Source organism: Phlebotomus papatasi, chromosome 1, assembly GCF_024763615.1.
Source record: "Phlebotomus papatasi isolate M1 chromosome 1, Ppap_2.1, whole genome shotgun sequence".
Lineage (NCBI taxonomy): Eukaryota > Metazoa > Arthropoda > Insecta > Diptera > Psychodidae > Phlebotomus > Phlebotomus papatasi.
In genome coordinates, this window is record NC_077222.1 from 61,391,145 (window position 1) to 61,408,072 (window position 16,928).

The following is a 16,928-nucleotide window of genomic DNA, read 5'->3' on the forward strand; positions in this document are numbered from 1 at the left end:
ACCAGAACGGAGGGTGGAGGGAGGGGGTGGTATGCATAAATAAAAAGTTTAAAACATACACTGACCCTATACCGAATTTCATCAAGATCATTTTAGCGGTTCTTGTATAATTCGTAGTCAAAACAACAATTTTTCGGAAGGATAAAGGCATTTTTTACAAGGACTCCCCGCATTTATCGTCTTGGGTCCCGGCATTTTTCTCAACCTTATATCAATATCTTCAAAATGCGTCTACTCTAATCTTTGTATGAAGATGAACCAGCGCCCATATACTTTTGATCATTCTTAATCATTCTAAAAAATAGTTTTTATGCTCTAGAACTGTTCCTCCATGGTTTAGAACATTGATCCCAGAACAAAAGTTGTTACCTATACTAATGTCTATTCAATGACATAGGTCCCGTTCGTGGCGATTCCGGGACCGGATTTGACCATTCTCCTTTATCATTGCAAACTTTGTAAATAAGCAAATTGACCATTTGCTTCTCAAATAATATAACTTCATAATATAACTGGTAACCGCATGTTAATTGCACATATTAAACCATTTGGAGCCATTTCTTTTAAATTTGTCAAGAAACTTTTGGCCGATGAAAAATGAACAACTATTCGAAAAGAATTATTTTTGATATCAAATAAAATTATTTAATATTTTTGAAATACAGAAATAATATTTATGGATTATAAGCAATCATTTGCAAAAAGAAAATGTTTAAAAGTTAATTTTTTCTATCATATTTTCTGTCTGATTTCTCGAACTTAGCTTTGTCAAGAAACTTATGGCCGATACTGTATTTTGGAACGTGCTTACATTTATCAGAGATTTCAAGATAGTTGAACCAAATCCGAATTTGCCTCAATAGGTTGAGAAATATACTTTCTAGAGTCCTTTTAACCTTTGACTTCGAAACCTGTTACTAGGAATAGTTCAAGGACATTTTTGTATACGTACAAAATGTTCTTGTTGGCTTTTTACAAAAAAACACATAGTTTTGATGGGATAGCGTGCCCGTGGAGAAAAATTAAGGTCATGTAAACGGTACGAATATCGACTTATTATCGATCCCATGAAGGCACCAAGCCCTGTCATTAACTGCTCGGTTTCTACCTAACGACCTCTGTTAAAAGTGAAACGAATGGGTTGTGGGATGGTGTGGAGTGAGGAATTTCATCAGGGTGGTATCCAAAAATTTAGCGTTATTACTCTTTTTTGAAGAGTTTGAGCGAAACAAATTAATGCGAGTTTTAGCACAAAATTTTAATAAAAAGTACAAATTTTCGCTACTTTTCTTGTTTTCATACATGAACGTATGTTTCCTTTCCCCTGAGGATTAACAAAACATATTTTGTTGCTTTTAAAACAACACTGTGGAAATTAAATCATTGTTTTTCCAAATATTTTTTTTTATCATGGACGATCTTATTCCTTTTTTCCCAGTTCTAATCATCTTTCATTTCGAGTCAGCAGAAATGGAAAATAATATAATATAAATCAATATTGAGAAAGCCCCTTCTGTACAAGGATGTATCATGTTGTATGGGAAATTTTGCGTGGAAAATGAACTTAGAAAAAAAAATGAGAAAAAGGCACGCTTCAACGAATAATGAATTATCCTCTTCAATTTGTCATTCATTAATTTTCCTTCTCATAATTATCCCATTTATTGCTGTATGGAAGCATCTTCCATTTTCTAAGTTTATGGGCGGAGGACGTTCTTCCTTGGGTACAATGGAAAACACGCCAATATGAGATTGTTGTTAGTGAACAAGATCTCATGAGCTCTTACCAGAGATTGCGACTTCAAGAGGCGAATAAATTTACCGAGGACAAGAATTGTTCTCTGGGGCGTTGTCTCAATAATACCATGACATTTCTGACTTCTATCTGCTCATCCCCAAGTGCCAATGTTCAATGGGACCCATGTTCTTGAATTATTTGTACATCGCCATAGAAGACTTCAATAGTCTATATTAATTTCTCCATTTCAATTTCACACATTTGCCATACCATTGATACCATTATTTGTCCTGTATGATGCAATTACAGTGGACGTTTTAGCCATGAGTTTTTATTTACTCATACAATGCAAGCTTTTACTATTGATTTTCTTTTATTGATGACTTCGAGGACACTTAACCTTCCTTTTTGCAGTTCACTTATACATAAGATGTTAAATAACCCTTCAGAAAATTGAAGAAAAAGTACGTTCATAAAAAATTACAATACAATTTTTTTTCACGAAACCAAGCGGATGATAAGACAGTTTAAACTTTAAAGAATCTAAATTGTTTTTAAGACTTATTTGCTTATAAGTTTTATAAACTATGTCAAGCTAAGTCCAGCTCGCCCGGCTAGTTTCTTTTCTGCATTGGATATATCCAATATTTGATGAAAATATACAGCACATTAACATATATTGTTTTATTATTCCAATATTTTGTTTTCTAAAAAGTCATCGCAGAAATAGTTAATTATTAATAGTAGATAAAAATACTTAGCAGTATTGTGTTGCAGTTTCATGATATTTATTAAAATAATTGGAAAAAATATTAGTTTTAAAAATATTTATATATAGGTCAGTAAGCTATGAAATCAAGAAAAGACAAGTGTTTTTTTTATAAAAAGTTCATTTTAATACGATTATGGTGAATAATTTTAAAGAAGAGAGAAATCAACCAAGAATAAACTACTCCTACAACACATTATTGGCTCCTATTTTTTTTTCAACTTACCGTGTGCTCTGAACCGAATTAATTTGAAATTAATAATATTATTCTGGATTTTTCTGCAGGTATTTAAGTCATAACATTTTATTTTATTTTTATAATTGTCGAAAATATTAAAGATTTAATTAAAATGCATTAAAATTGCTAGTGGAATATTCAAAATGACCAAGAAGATATTTTTCGACCTTCTCGTGTTTATTAGTAGAGAAGAATTTCACATTTTTTCACTGTTCCATTTTTTTTATTATTTACTGATTTAAAATGGATTTTTATAGATTTCTTAGAACTTGTCCTAAAATAGGATATGTGTGGAAAAATTAAATTTCGGACCAAAATGTATAATCGGTTCTGAATCCAAAATAATACCCATTGAAAATAGATTGGTCGAACTAGTTCAAACTTGTCGAGGATTCCAAGGCCTTAAGCTGTTTAAGGACAACCATCCAAAAAAACCAATGATAAGTCTAGATAAGCTTATGGTAGCTGAGATTCATTACAGGTGACCTCGGAATGCGTGCTACTCGGGGTGCTTGCAATTTGGAATGCGTGAAAATTCAATTGTGAGTTGAATTTTGGGATTAAAGAATCGCGTCGAGTAAATTGTTCTTGTCGGTCGAAATGGATAAAATTGGCTCGACGCGATTCTTTACCCCCAAAATTCAACTCAAAATCGAATTTTCACACATTCCGAGTTGAACGCATTTAGAGGTCGCCTATAAAGAATCTCAGCTACCATAAGCTTATCTTGGCTTATCACTGGTCATTTTCCATTTTAAATTGTTTGAGTAGGCAAGAGCAACAAAAGAAAAAATAGTTCATTGAAATCGGTTAATAAATATAAGTGATAAAGTCCGGTCTATTTGGATATGGTAAGGGTCGGGGTACAGTAGGTTGGAGTAGAGAAGGATGGGATCTACCGTTAGAAAAATCTCAATCTCAGATACAATATACTAAAATTTCGTCGAAATCACTTTATAATCACTGGAAATATGGTCCGGTCAAAAAACATCGTATAGTTTTCGAAATATTCGAAATCGAAATTTCGAAAATCGACAAAACGCCGAAAAACCGCTCTGAAAATTGTATTTTTCGTATGAAATTCTGCCAAAATCCTAATTTCATTAAAAAGAAATGTACCGTTCAAGTACAAGTTTAACTAATTAGCTAACAGAAAATATTTAGTTTTTTTTGCGTCAGATGACAATACTCTGAGAAAATTTGTCTACGGAAAAGTATGTTTTTCGAAAACGGCTGAATTTTTAAGATTTTTATATGAAAATTTCAGAAAATATAGCCAATATCCCGAATGGGCCAAAATCCCGAATTCTTAAAAGTGTCATAGCTACTCTCACGATTGCACCTGCGCTTGCTGGAGGCAAAGGGAAATCTTCTGTGTCTTAGGAAATTATTCTACACATCCTCCATATAATTTCATCCCTTTCAGGATTTTGAACATTCGAGATTTTGTCTTTCGGGATTTTGGCTGCCTCCGGACTACAGTTATCTTTAATGTTATTGACACACATGCTTAATCAGACACCATTATATAATATATGTTTGATAGCAAAAATGATTGATTTGTTGATTAAACAATTTCTTTTATAGTGCATAATTGTTTCCTATGGCAAGTATTCAAAATTGATGTACAATTTGAGAATTGAAGCCTATCACTTACATTGAAATTGGTATGAGAAGGGTGTTCTTCCATCTAACTTCTCACTTTGGGGCGATTTTGTTGGGGAATTGTGTATAATCAAAAGCCCACGGGTCTCATACAGAACCATCATAGTAAATTGAAAGTGTCACAATATCAAATTGTATTTTAGGTGCGAGAAATTGCATTTCGAAGGTTTCACCCTCAATTACGTCCCTCAGGACAGCTTTTGGCATGTTTGCCACCATAATTCAATGCAATCCATGAGGAATGTCAACTAATACTGTAAATTTTGCTAAGAGAATTTGGTGAAATTTCTACCGAATGTTTCCACTCAATCAGCTTAATCCTTTCTTGTGACATACACAGTACTGTTATATTTCCTTGCAAATTCATCAATAAATTGTTTGTACAATTCCTGAAACTCCACAATGGCAATTTGTACACTCTTAGCACATAATTGTGTTTATTATACTATATTATATACAATGGAAACAATTCAAAAGGACAGTGCCTCTAAATCTCTCATATGCTACAATAACTACATTTGTTATAGATATATTTTTTTCTTTATATTAAAAGATGAAGTCACTAGTATAAGAATGATTTAATCTTTGAAGGTTTTTTTTTTAATTTCAATTCTTTTGTATACAAGTATTTTTCTTAACATTTTATTATTATTCACGTATGACTTAGGTGGAGATACTGACAAAAAATTTGGATTATAGGAAAATTCGAAATTTGATAGATTAGTTGGTATTTAAAAATTAAGAAAAAAATCTTTTTATAAATCCAACAGCATAAATCAATTTCGAAATGTATTGGTTTGCTATTATTTTTTTACGTTGTGAAAGTTATTAATTGGAATAGGGTAACTGCACCAAATTTCGGCCAGTTTGCAATTTCGGCCACTTCTTTTCTACCCTAAATTTCCATGAAAGTTCTTGCATATTCTAGAAATACAACTCAAAAAAGAAACAAAAAATGTCGCTTGAATGGACAAGATGATACGAAAAACATTTTGGAAAAAATCTTGAAGGGCAAGGAAGTATACGAGAATTAAGGTGTCTGAAATATTACCCAATGCTATGTTTTTTTTTTTTTTAATTCATTTTAAAATGTATTAAGAATAATTATGGAGAAAACAAGGACGATAAACCCGATAAACTCTCTAGCTTTCAAGCTACTCTCCTTAAAAAGGAGTCACAAAAAATTAATTTGAATTAAAAATATTAATTTCAAACTTAATACTTTGGCGCTTGCATGCAACTATGCCGAAATTTGGTACAATTACCTTACCATATTAACATTTTAGATGAGTAAAGCTAAAGAAAATAGAGTAAAAAAATTAAAAATTCCGTAGGTATTTGCGTATAAAAATATATTTTTTTTGCAATTAAAAGATATCTTAATTGATTTATTAAGTTGAACCTTAAAAACTTGTATTATCACAATAATATTTTTTGCATAATAATGATAAATTACTACAAACTAAATTAATACAAACCGCCTTCAGGAATATTTTTCAAAATATTAAAATACCATTAGACATAGTGAATTATTTTAGTTCTTATTGTGAAAAGTTTTCACATTGTGTGAAACAATGAGAAAAATGAGAATTTTTCAGTGTCTTCATGTATAATTATATGCTAGATTAAGGAGTGAAATGTCAAGCATTTAATTGCACTTTTTTTTTGTAAATTCGGTACATTGTTGTGAAATTGTGAATTGCCCTTGACAGATGCTACAAAGAAAATAAATGGGAGGATTTTAATGCAATTTCCCCACTATTTCACAAATGTGCATCCAAAGTGGGTGGCATAGTGTTGCTGCCTCTTCAGATGAGTTTGTTCGATAAAGGGGTTGCCTCCACCTTGCGCACTACTGAAAATTTTTCTTTCCGTGTCGAAAGTAAAGTGAATTCAACCCTGATTTAATGAGCTTCGTGGGGATTTCGTGCCACAGTCAAATAAAAAACAAGCTGAAAAAAATTATACTCAAAGGAATTTTTCCTGGGAAGAAGAAGAACCGTATGGAAGAAGGGGAAAAATAGCAAGTTGATAATTAAATTGTAGGATTTTATTTAATTTCAACGAATCTTATTTAAATTCTAGTTGAAAGTAAAGAATTTAAAATGATTCCACAAAGTCAAAGAGATTGCTCTTCTAAAATATTTGCGTAAAGCCATAAGGGATAAACAACTTAAGTTTATTTGATTTTAATCTAAAAGAGAGATTTGCTTGAAAGAGATACAAGAATTTCCAGCTGAAATTGGGGTGAAATTCCCGATTGTTAGATCGGATCCAAACTTTTTATGTATATGTTTTGGCACATCAGCCGGCCGGTCGACCGGCCTACTCTATGGAGTCCAAGCGACGTCAGATGATGATGTCAAATCCATCTATCTTATCTACTTCCACCTTTACGATTTTGGAACGTCACCAAATTTTTATTTTCTTCTTAAGTCTGCCCCTACAACATATTCGGGAAGAATCGCATCGAGCTAACAATTCTCGTCGGTCGAAATCGATAATATTGGCTCGATGCGATTTTTGTTCCCAAAATTTAACTCAGAATCGAATTTACACGCATTTCGAATTCTAAACGCTCCAAAGTCGCTCGTAAAGAATCTTAGCTACTTAGCTTAGATTTTACTCCTTCTTGCACCGAATTGGACTTACTTCTTGGAAGTAATTGGAATGTCCTAGACACACTTACGACTTAAGCCGAGAGATGGTTTAACTTATTTATTATCAAAATAATGATCAGATCAGATCGGTGGCACCGAAAATCCCGAAAGCCAAAATCCCAAAAACCCAAAATACCGAACGCCAAAATCCAGAAAAGGCCAAAATCCCGAAAGCCAAAATCCCGAATGTTTAAAATCGTAAAAGGGATGAAATTATATAGAGGAAAATGTTTAGAATAATTTCCCAAGCCATAGAAGATTTTCCTTTGTCTCCAGCAAGTACGGGTGCAATAGTGGGTGTAGCTATGACACTTTTAAGAATTCGAGATTTTGGCTTTCGGGATTTTGGCCCATTCGGGATTTTGGCTTTCGTTTGGCGTTCGGGTTTTTGGCTTTCGGAATTTTGACCGAGCCCCGATCAGATTACATTTCCATCAGTTTCTGACTAAAATCCGTCTCTCGGCTAAAAATGAGAAACGGTTTAGTTAGTCGGAAACTGATGGGAATTTAGTCAAATCATTATTTTGATTATAATTCCGTTAAGCCGTCTCTTGGCTTAAGTTGTAAGTGTGTCTAGGGTATAGGCTTGATAAACGGGCTGATTCTTGACTGCCAGCAATGCAACTGAACTAATTTGCCTTTCGTTCATCAAATTTCGTTATAAGGGCTTTAGGTAAAGTGCAACCTTGATTATTCCCAATTGGGCATCGACCAATCTGGCCCTAAAACATTAGTTTTCGTAATTTTCAGTTTAGACCAGCACCCACCGAATTCCCATTTAAACAGGTATTCATTTATGTATATCATCGAAACCGATTTTTTCAGCCGATTCCTTCTTCAATATGGGTTTCCAATGGCGGGGCCAATTGATGGGAACCCATACCGAGCTACCAGTTTAACTATAGTGTAATAGGTCAGAGAGCACTTTGAAGTCGATCCAGGGGCCGGCGAACCCAAATCAAGTTCTTCCGTACTCCATCATCTCTTCTAGCCCCCGAAAGTTTCAAGCCCGTTACTCAGTCTGGCAATAGTCTCACCATAATACCTCTCTAGACTTCTCAGAATGGCAGTAGTCTCACTACAATACCGGTCTAGGGTAAGGAATGAAGGTCCTTCAATTAAACGGTAACCACCCAGACGACCGTAATGACCTCCCGTTCACCGTCTTTCGAGTTTTACTTATGTTATTATATTATAACATTACATAATTTTATTTCAAAAATATGTAAAAAAAAAAAAATTTACAGAGCATTACTCACCCCTTGGATGGTGTGCTGCTATCAAATTGGTTGAGTAAGAGCTTTTCTGAAGAATAAATAGACATTCATGGCAAATATTTGATTGTCATCAGACTTCACCATTGAAATGTGGCATCTAAAATATCACAAAGTCTCTATACATTGACCCGCATGGTCCTTTTGATTGGGATGCTCCTGGAATATATCCTGACGACCATTCACCACTTGATGGGTTGTTCCTGCGTAAACAATTGAATTGGCCCGAAATCCTGGGACGATTAATGGGTGGAATGGTGGTGAAAATAAACACTTGGGGTCTTTTAGTTTCCAATGGTGGGTGTTGTGTTGACAGTGAAGAACTTTGGCCCACTAGAGGCTTAAAGGTTTTCAATATCATAAGAAAACGCTTAGGAGAAATTGTTGTCATGGCAAAATTAGCTTCTGCAAAAAGGTATTCGTTCAGCTGGTAAATTTTCAGTATGTGGAGATTTATTGTTGTACCAAAAATTAGCCTGACTGAAAGCAATTATAATTTGCTCCTTGCTAAATGGATTTTTGGGTTGGTTGGGGTTTGAGAGAGTGAAAGCAAATCTAATTATCCTTGTCTTCTAATTTTGTTCCGGTGACATTTTCACAATATATTCATAATTATAATTTTCTTGAGTACACACACATCTTAAACTACATTATCGACGCGATAACGACAACAATTTCCTTTTATAATGTCGCAATTGTCTTTCCCACCATCAACAATAGCTCTGTTGATGCGATCCCCGTGTTTATAGCATGAAGCAAACATTTCCCATGTGGCCTTTCGAATCACTCAAGAGATTAAATGGCATAATATATATCAGCATAATACAGTATATGTTTTATAAATTATTATTAACAATATTATTTGATTATATACACTTCATTTGTCTCTTCCACAGCCGACAGCTCCTTCCTCCTGGCAAATGCTCAAATTGTGGATTTTCCAATAGTCTATTGCAATGAGTCATTTTGCAAGATCAGCGGTTACAATCGGGCAGAAGTAATGCAAAAATCCTGCCGGTAAGATTGCTTTTTAAGATTTACCTTTAAATTTGCATTTTGTGCTAGTGTTGTATATGGAAAACACGGGGACAACGGAGAAAAGAGTAATTACACATGTACGTGATTTTTTCTTCGACTTTACAGAAATTGGATGACACGTATTTTTCACTTTTTCACATGAAAAATTGCATTTAGAAATTCATGAATATAAAATGCTGAAATTTTTTTCAATGTTCGCGGAGAATTTAGATTATCTAGAGATGACATAACGACCTCTATACTGCTTATACTGCATTAGTTTTTCTGATTCGGTTCGGATTTTTCTATTAATCCGTTTGTGTATTATGAGACTTACAGATTTTAATACAAAATTTATTTTATTGCAAAGGAGAACAGGCAAAACGGTCCAAGCTTTCGCCACAAAATGAGACCTATACCGTCGCATAGATTGGCATAGATAACAACGTTTATTACGGGATAACCCCCTAAAGTATATTACAAATTACATATTTATTACTCTTAAGCATGTACAATTAACAAAAAAAAGTATGCAGCAATAAGGCATGAATCAGGCGTCCGCCGCCGTCTTAGCGTTGGTGACCAGTCTCCAAAGCCAAACGGCGGAAATGCTTCTTCTCAGGCTGTATAGTCTTTTGTCGTGTATAACGATCTTTTATGTTTTATCAGACAAATAAATTTCAAATTACAAAATAGGCCCTATTGCAGAGATAATCGGAAATATACTCAAGGTAGATATGACAGGAGCAACTAGGCTTGTGGAAAGAAAAGCACTAGAGCACAAAACATACTTAAGAAATAGACAGAATAATTAATTAAACTCTTTTTTAAATAACGGTATATTGTACGGTATTGGTGATTAAAAACAACTTGGGATGGGACAACTCAATGAACATTTTCTTAAAAAATCCTTGTATTTATAAACTTTAAATTCAGGAAATAAATTACATATGGGGTTATGCCTCTAACACAGAAATAGCCTTTTTGACGCTTTTTAACTAGAAACTTTGAATAAATAATTCAGGGCTGAATTAAGTCTTCAATAAGTTAAAATATCGTTTTTATACCGGAGGTTGGAATCAACGCTAAAACGGCGATGGCCGCATGGGAAGGGGAGTAAAAAGATAAAGTGATATGAAAATAAACAGAACTGAACTGAAATATCACTATTTATGTTCAAAATTTTCTGTATAACTGTAGGCATCTGTATAATGGTTTTGTATAACGGAAGGAAGACCGTGAGGTCAAAACCGGACCGCCTATAACAATTTTTTCAAGAATAATATTTCTACATAGGAGTAGGAGGTATATCACCATATCCAATTCATTTTAAAAACTTTAAGGATATACAAACAATTAAGTGAAAAATCTGGAGAATTTAAGAGAAAAATAATGATATGAATATGGTTTTGATTTGGGAAGACCTTCATCGATTCGTCCCCTAAAACAAGGTATTTTTTTTAAAAGATTCCCACTCTTTTACAACTATTACATTTTTTTTATATCAAAATATATAAAAAAGCTGACATTGTAAGACGGGCTTGAGCTAACTTATATAATATTATAATTTATAGAGGAAAAATGGAATGCTATTTACTGAAGTACTTATTTTATACGCTATGAACAACAAGAGCACAATATAACAGTCCTCAGTACCCGTAAGAATGGTAGGTGTCGGGTGTGTCATGGAAATATAGGGTTTGCAAAGGTGGGTTCGGCCGTTGACTGAGTTGGCTTGTTTCGAATAGACCGTAATCTCTACTCTACAACGTGATGAATTATAAGTATATTCGGGTAATATGTTCAAGAAACACAAGGGACTCCGTAAATACGGGGCTCATCACCATTCTTTCAAATGACACTAAAGACTAAAGACTTTGTCATTCAACCTTAGAAGTGTAGTCGAGATTTTCCACCTGATAGCGAAATAGAGCCCGGCTGGTGGATTCCCTTCCCTGTTCGCGGGAAATTCATATTTCCCGCCTCTCGCTCCAAGCAAGGCCTTTTACTGGCGGTATAGTTCTGTTGCCCGCCGTGTGGGGAATTGGCTGACAGGCGACACTGTGAGTCAGTCGGTAACATGGCCTGGAAGAGTACGGATGGGGGCACAGAGCTGGGTCGCTGCCAGGCAATTGGCCGCGATAAGCCTTGGTCTCCCTAAGGAATCTTTCAGGGCAAAAGCCCGGCTACAAGTCAGGAGTGGGATACTGGAACTACTCCCATAGGCATAGTAGTGATAGATAAATAGTAGTGTTGAGTGGAACATCAGGAAATGGCGTCTGCAGTACAGATGAGTATCAAAAAAAAAATTAAATCAGTTCATATTTGGTATTGGAAAATAAAGGAAAATTCTTTAAATATGTTTTAATGATATATTGAGATTCAGACATTGGGAGTGGGCTCAATTTAGAGTCCAAAGATGGTCTGAATAGGTGCATGAGTTCAAGTCCCATATATCCAAGTAGGGGAAATACCATTTTTTTAGCACATGCATTAACCAAGGAGTTGTATAACAGTTTATTAAGTTGAAAATGTAGATGGCGTTGAACAGTCGATTAAAAAAAAAATCAAGTCGATTAAATCACGAAATTTTGACATTTATGGAAATTTCCAGAGGTTATTGGTGTTAAGTTTTATTTCTTGGTTTGGCGCATCAAAAGTTCGAATTACAGTAGAAGGAGGATTGAAAAACGTAAGCAATTACTCAGGGAAAATGTTTTAGTGGGACTTGGTTACGAAAGGGCGGAAAATTTTGCAGAATGTCACTGGAAAGGGGAAGGCCACGCAGAAGGCATGGGGAGTCCATGAGGTTGGAATTAGAAAGATTGCGCAGGGAGAATGAGGAGCTCCGTGGACAGCTGGACACTAGGAGAGAAGTTGAGACACCATGGAAGCCTACTTCGTCAGAATTAAAAGACATGGTGCCCAAATTCCGCCCCGGAGAGTCCGTCCACATGACGGCAGAAAGATGGATAAAAACCTTGGATGATTTGGCATCCATGCATCAGTGGAGGCCAAATCAAACCCTCCACTATGCGTACGTGAGGCTCAGGGGTGCCGCATTGGATTGGTATGAGTCCAAAAGGGCTGAGCTGACGGAGTGGGAAATATTTAAGTCTCGAATTTTGGAAGCTTTTCCGGACACAAATGATTGGACCGAAACTCAACAAAGAATGTTGTCTAGACAAAAGAAAAGCAATGAGTCCATGGAAGAATATGTATATCATATGCAGTTGCTCGGAGAATCTATCAAAATGCCAACTTCAGCCATCAATAAAATGATTGTGAGTGGGCTAACAGATCCAGCAATAAAGTCCCGCATTTCTATGGGGGAATGTGATTCAGTCGCAAAGCTTCTAATAAAATTTAAAGAAGCAGAATCCGTGGTGAAGTTGGAGGACGCCCGGAAACATTTTTTGTCAGGCTCCAAGAAGAAGGAGGATCTGGAAAAGCAAGAGAGACAAAAAAGGGGAAGAAGCTGGGAGCAGCAACAGGGACAAGGAAACAGGAAGAAGTTCCGCCCAAATGTGCAGCAGAAACAGAAGTCCCAGAAATCAGAAATTTCTCGAGATGAGGGTAATTCTTCTGTCAAATCCGAAGGCCACAATAAGGACGTAGTGTGTTTCCGGTGCAGGGAGAAAGGGCATATTGCCCGTAAATGCCCAAAATCTCCGTCGGATTTTCGGCTAAGGGCGGTGAGGCGAGCCACCGCCCTAGCAAATGAATTCAACAAGCTCGCCAGGGTAAAGGGAACTGATGTGGAAGCTTTTATCGACTTGGAAGCAAACTGCTGCACCATTACGAAGTCTGTGGCCTCAAAGTTACAGCTAGCAACTAGTCCATCATTCGTGAAGATTTATGCATATGGAGGGGGTTCTTCTACATCCATAGAAAGTGCCAAAGAAGTAGTATCAGTTGATGGGGTAGAAGGGGAGGTGAAATTACTAGTTGTGCCTGACAATAGTCAAGATGTAGAGATGGTATTGGGTAGAAATTTCTTGACAAGTGCCGGAGTCGAGGCAATTTCAGATGAGAATACGTGTCGGTTGAAACCTATTAAAGACGCATTAGTTTTAGAGTTAGTAGTTCAAGATAATAGGGCCACACCTTCCCTAGTAGATTTGATAAACGTGGCACCTGAGGCAACCTCTGATGAGAAGGATCGATTGAAGCAATTGATAGGAGAATTTAGGGATTGCTTTGCGACCAATTTGCGTGAGTTAGGGTGTACACATATGGATGCAATGAGAATTGATTTGATTTCCGACACGAAAGCTATTCAACACAAACCACGGAGGATATCCTATGGGCAGAAAGGAGAATTAGACAAAATGTTGAACGAGTTACTCGAGAATAAGATAATTCAACCCTCTACATCGGATTTTGCGAGTCCTATTGTTCTAACCGAGAAAACAGACGGAACCTTGAGAATGTGTGTAGACTATAGAGAATTGAATGATATCACAAAGAGACAGATTTTTCCGATGCCTAATATTGAAGAGCAGTTAAATAGTCTTGGGGGTAAAAGCATCTTCTCTGTATTGGATCTCATGTCCGGATTTTATCAAGTAGAAGTTGCTCCAGAGAGTCGATATTTGACTGCTTTTATTGTTCCGAGTGGGCATTTTGAGTTTGTACGAATGCCATTTGGTCTCCGTAACTCACCTGCGGTATTTATGAGAATAATGGCTCGCGTGACAGAGAGTTTGGACAAGGACAAGGTAGTAGTATTCATGGACGATATCCTTATTGCTTCCTCTACAATTGATGAGCATTTCGAAGTCCTCAAGCAGTTTCTGGAGAAATTGAGGGAAGCCAAATTGACTCTCAACACAAAGAAATGTGTCTTCTTCAAGAGATCAGTCACGTATCTGGGGCATCGAATTGACGGAAATGGTGCACATCCAGGTGAAATTAAGACTTCGGCTATAGCCGAGTTTCCCAGACCAACCAAACATGATCATGTTCGACAATTTTTGGGATTGGTGGGCTATTTCCGGAAATTTGTGAAAAACTTTGCCGCTGTGGCTCAACCACTGAATTGGTTGCTGAAACAGAAGGGGCCATTTATTTGGGGTCCAGAGCAGAATAAATCCTTTGAAAAATTGAAGGAAATACTTAAAAGTGATCCAGTCTTGGCGTTATATGACCCTGAATTAGAGCATGAGTTGCACACTGATGCAAGTAGTCATGGTTTGGCAGGAATGTTGCTCCAAGTGGAAAAGGATGGCCGCCGCAGAGCTGTTGCTTATTTCAGCAGGAAAACAACAGCAAGTGAATCTAAATTCGAACCATATGAATTAGAGACATTGGCTGTTGTCGCCAGTTTGGAGCGATTTAAATATTATTTACTCAGTAAACATTTCGTGGTGGTTACGGACAACAAGGCGCTGCAGTTGAGTAAGAAGAAAACGGAGTTGATCCCAAGAATCTCAAGATGGTGGATGAAGATCCAAGCCTATGATTTCGATATCCGTCATAGGGGAGGAAGTCACATGGTTCATGTCGATGCGTTGAGTCGCGCACCACATGAACAACCAGAGGAAATGGAACCAGTTGCTAACAGTATTTTCTACTACGAATTGGAAATGGAGGATTGGGTTTCGACTCTTCAGCTCCAAGATCCGAAATTAAAGGAAATTTGGGAAGTTTTAAATGGAAGATTCGAAGGGCATCCTCAATTTAATCATTTCACAAAGGAGTTTGAGTTGAATGAAGGGAGATTGTATAAGAAAACAGAAAAGGGACTCCGGTTTATGGTACCGAAGGGAGTAATATTCCATGTAGTGCGTAGTGCTCATGATGAGTTGGGACATGGTGGATTGGACCGCACATTAGACCATTTACAGAAAACATACTACTTCCCTCGCATGAGGCAAGTGGTCAAGTCTTGCTTAGATGTTTGCATTCCTTGTCTTTATCATAAGGCGAATCCTGATGAAAGGCGAGTTGAGCTTCATACGGTGGAGAGAGTACCAATTCCATTCCGAACCATCCATATAGACCATTGTGGTCCATTTCCAAAGAGTAAGCAGGGGAATGAGTATCTGGTGGGAATTGTTGATGCATTTACAAAATTTGTGATCATCAGACCTGTAAAACGTCCAACAAGTGCTAGCGTTACTAAGTTACTGGAGGATGTGTCAGATTATTTTGGAATGCCAGAGTTCGTTGTGTCCGATTGCGGGCCAGCATTTAAGTCCAAAGAACTTGCAGCATTCTGTGAGAAACATGCAATTAAACACTCCAAAACTGCAGTATACACACCTCGTGGAAATGGACAGGTGGAACGATATTTCCGTTTCATTAAATCGTCTCTAGCGAAAATGACGGAAGGAGTGGATGGGCGTGTATGGGACAAAAAGGTTCGCGCAGTGCAATGGTCGTTAAATTCTTTGAAGAATCGAATTACTGGAGTGTCGCCTCAAGAGTTGTTGTTTTCGTACACTCCACGTAACAATTTGGGAAACCAGTTGCTGAATAGCCTGTCTGCAGACATCCAAGACTCCCCGAGTGAAATCACTATGGACGAATTCAGACAGAAAGTGGCAGACCGAATGAACCTTCATTACAAAAAAGCAGTACAGAGGCACAATGAAACTCGTGAGCCTCCAAAGCAATATAATGAAGGTGATTTGGTATTGATCAGGGTGGAGCACCCTGCTACGGGTCAATCGAGGAAGTTGTTGGCGAGATATCGGGGTCCTTATGTTGTAAGGAAAGTTTTGGGTGCTGACAGATATGAAATTGGTGACACAAACACCACACAGATTACGCAAATTCCTCATCACTCAGTTCAGGCGGCTGACAGGATGAAGCCATGGCCAACACTTGAGTCATTTGAATTGGCTGAGGGTTGGGATGACGGAGAGGAATTCAATGCAAATGTAGGGAATTCGGAAGATGAGAAGGAAAATAAGACTTAAATAAACTGTTAGATTTAAATGAAGTGTGTGCGATCTGTTAGCAGTTAATGGTATTTCACTCAGGGATTAATAAGATCTGTAGGGACTTGAACTGTAACTCAATATGAACTGAAATATATTTTGAATTATGTTGCAACAGAATGGTGATGCTTATTTCTGTTCCATGTTGGATTTCTATTACCGTTTAAAGTTAATTGGAATTATTCCTTTTGTTAGATGCACTAAAAGCTAAAGTGGGAGTGATGATGGTAAATTCATCTTGTTGGACCTTTGGAAGTATCCAGACCGCGGATGCTCGCTCAGGTTGAGTCCAATTCTAAGTGCATCAATTGCTGTGGATGTGTTTCAAGAATTCGGAATACAGTTATTGGAGTCCGGGTAAACAGTTACGGACAAAGGGGAGCGGATGGACGCAACGGCTGTTGCCGTAGAAACCCCTCTACAGTACTGCCGGTCTGATGACGCTGCAGACAGGTGTACAGTTTGTTGAAGTCCGGGTAAGCGGTTACGGACCAAAAGGGGAGCGGATGGACGCAACGGCCGATGCCGTAGAAACCCCTGTACAATACTGTCGGTCTGGTAGACGTCCTAGACATGTGTGCAGTCTTGCTGAACTCTGTGTAAGCAGTTACGGAGAAAGG

General features: G+C 36.9%; 1 protein-coding gene across 1 annotated transcript in view; it reads left to right on the forward strand.

The window, feature by feature from the left end:
• The window catches only part of LOC129809592 (potassium voltage-gated channel protein eag), a 99,154-nt gene that overhangs the window by 21,560 nt on the left and 60,666 nt on the right, over nucleotides 1-16,928 (forward strand). Inside the window, exon 2 of the mRNA XM_055859544.1 lies at nucleotides 9,241-9,361. Within this exon, the coding sequence (XP_055715519.1) occupies nucleotides 9,241-9,361 (121 nt within the window). The remainder of the gene's footprint in view (nucleotides 1-9,240; nucleotides 9,362-16,928) is intronic.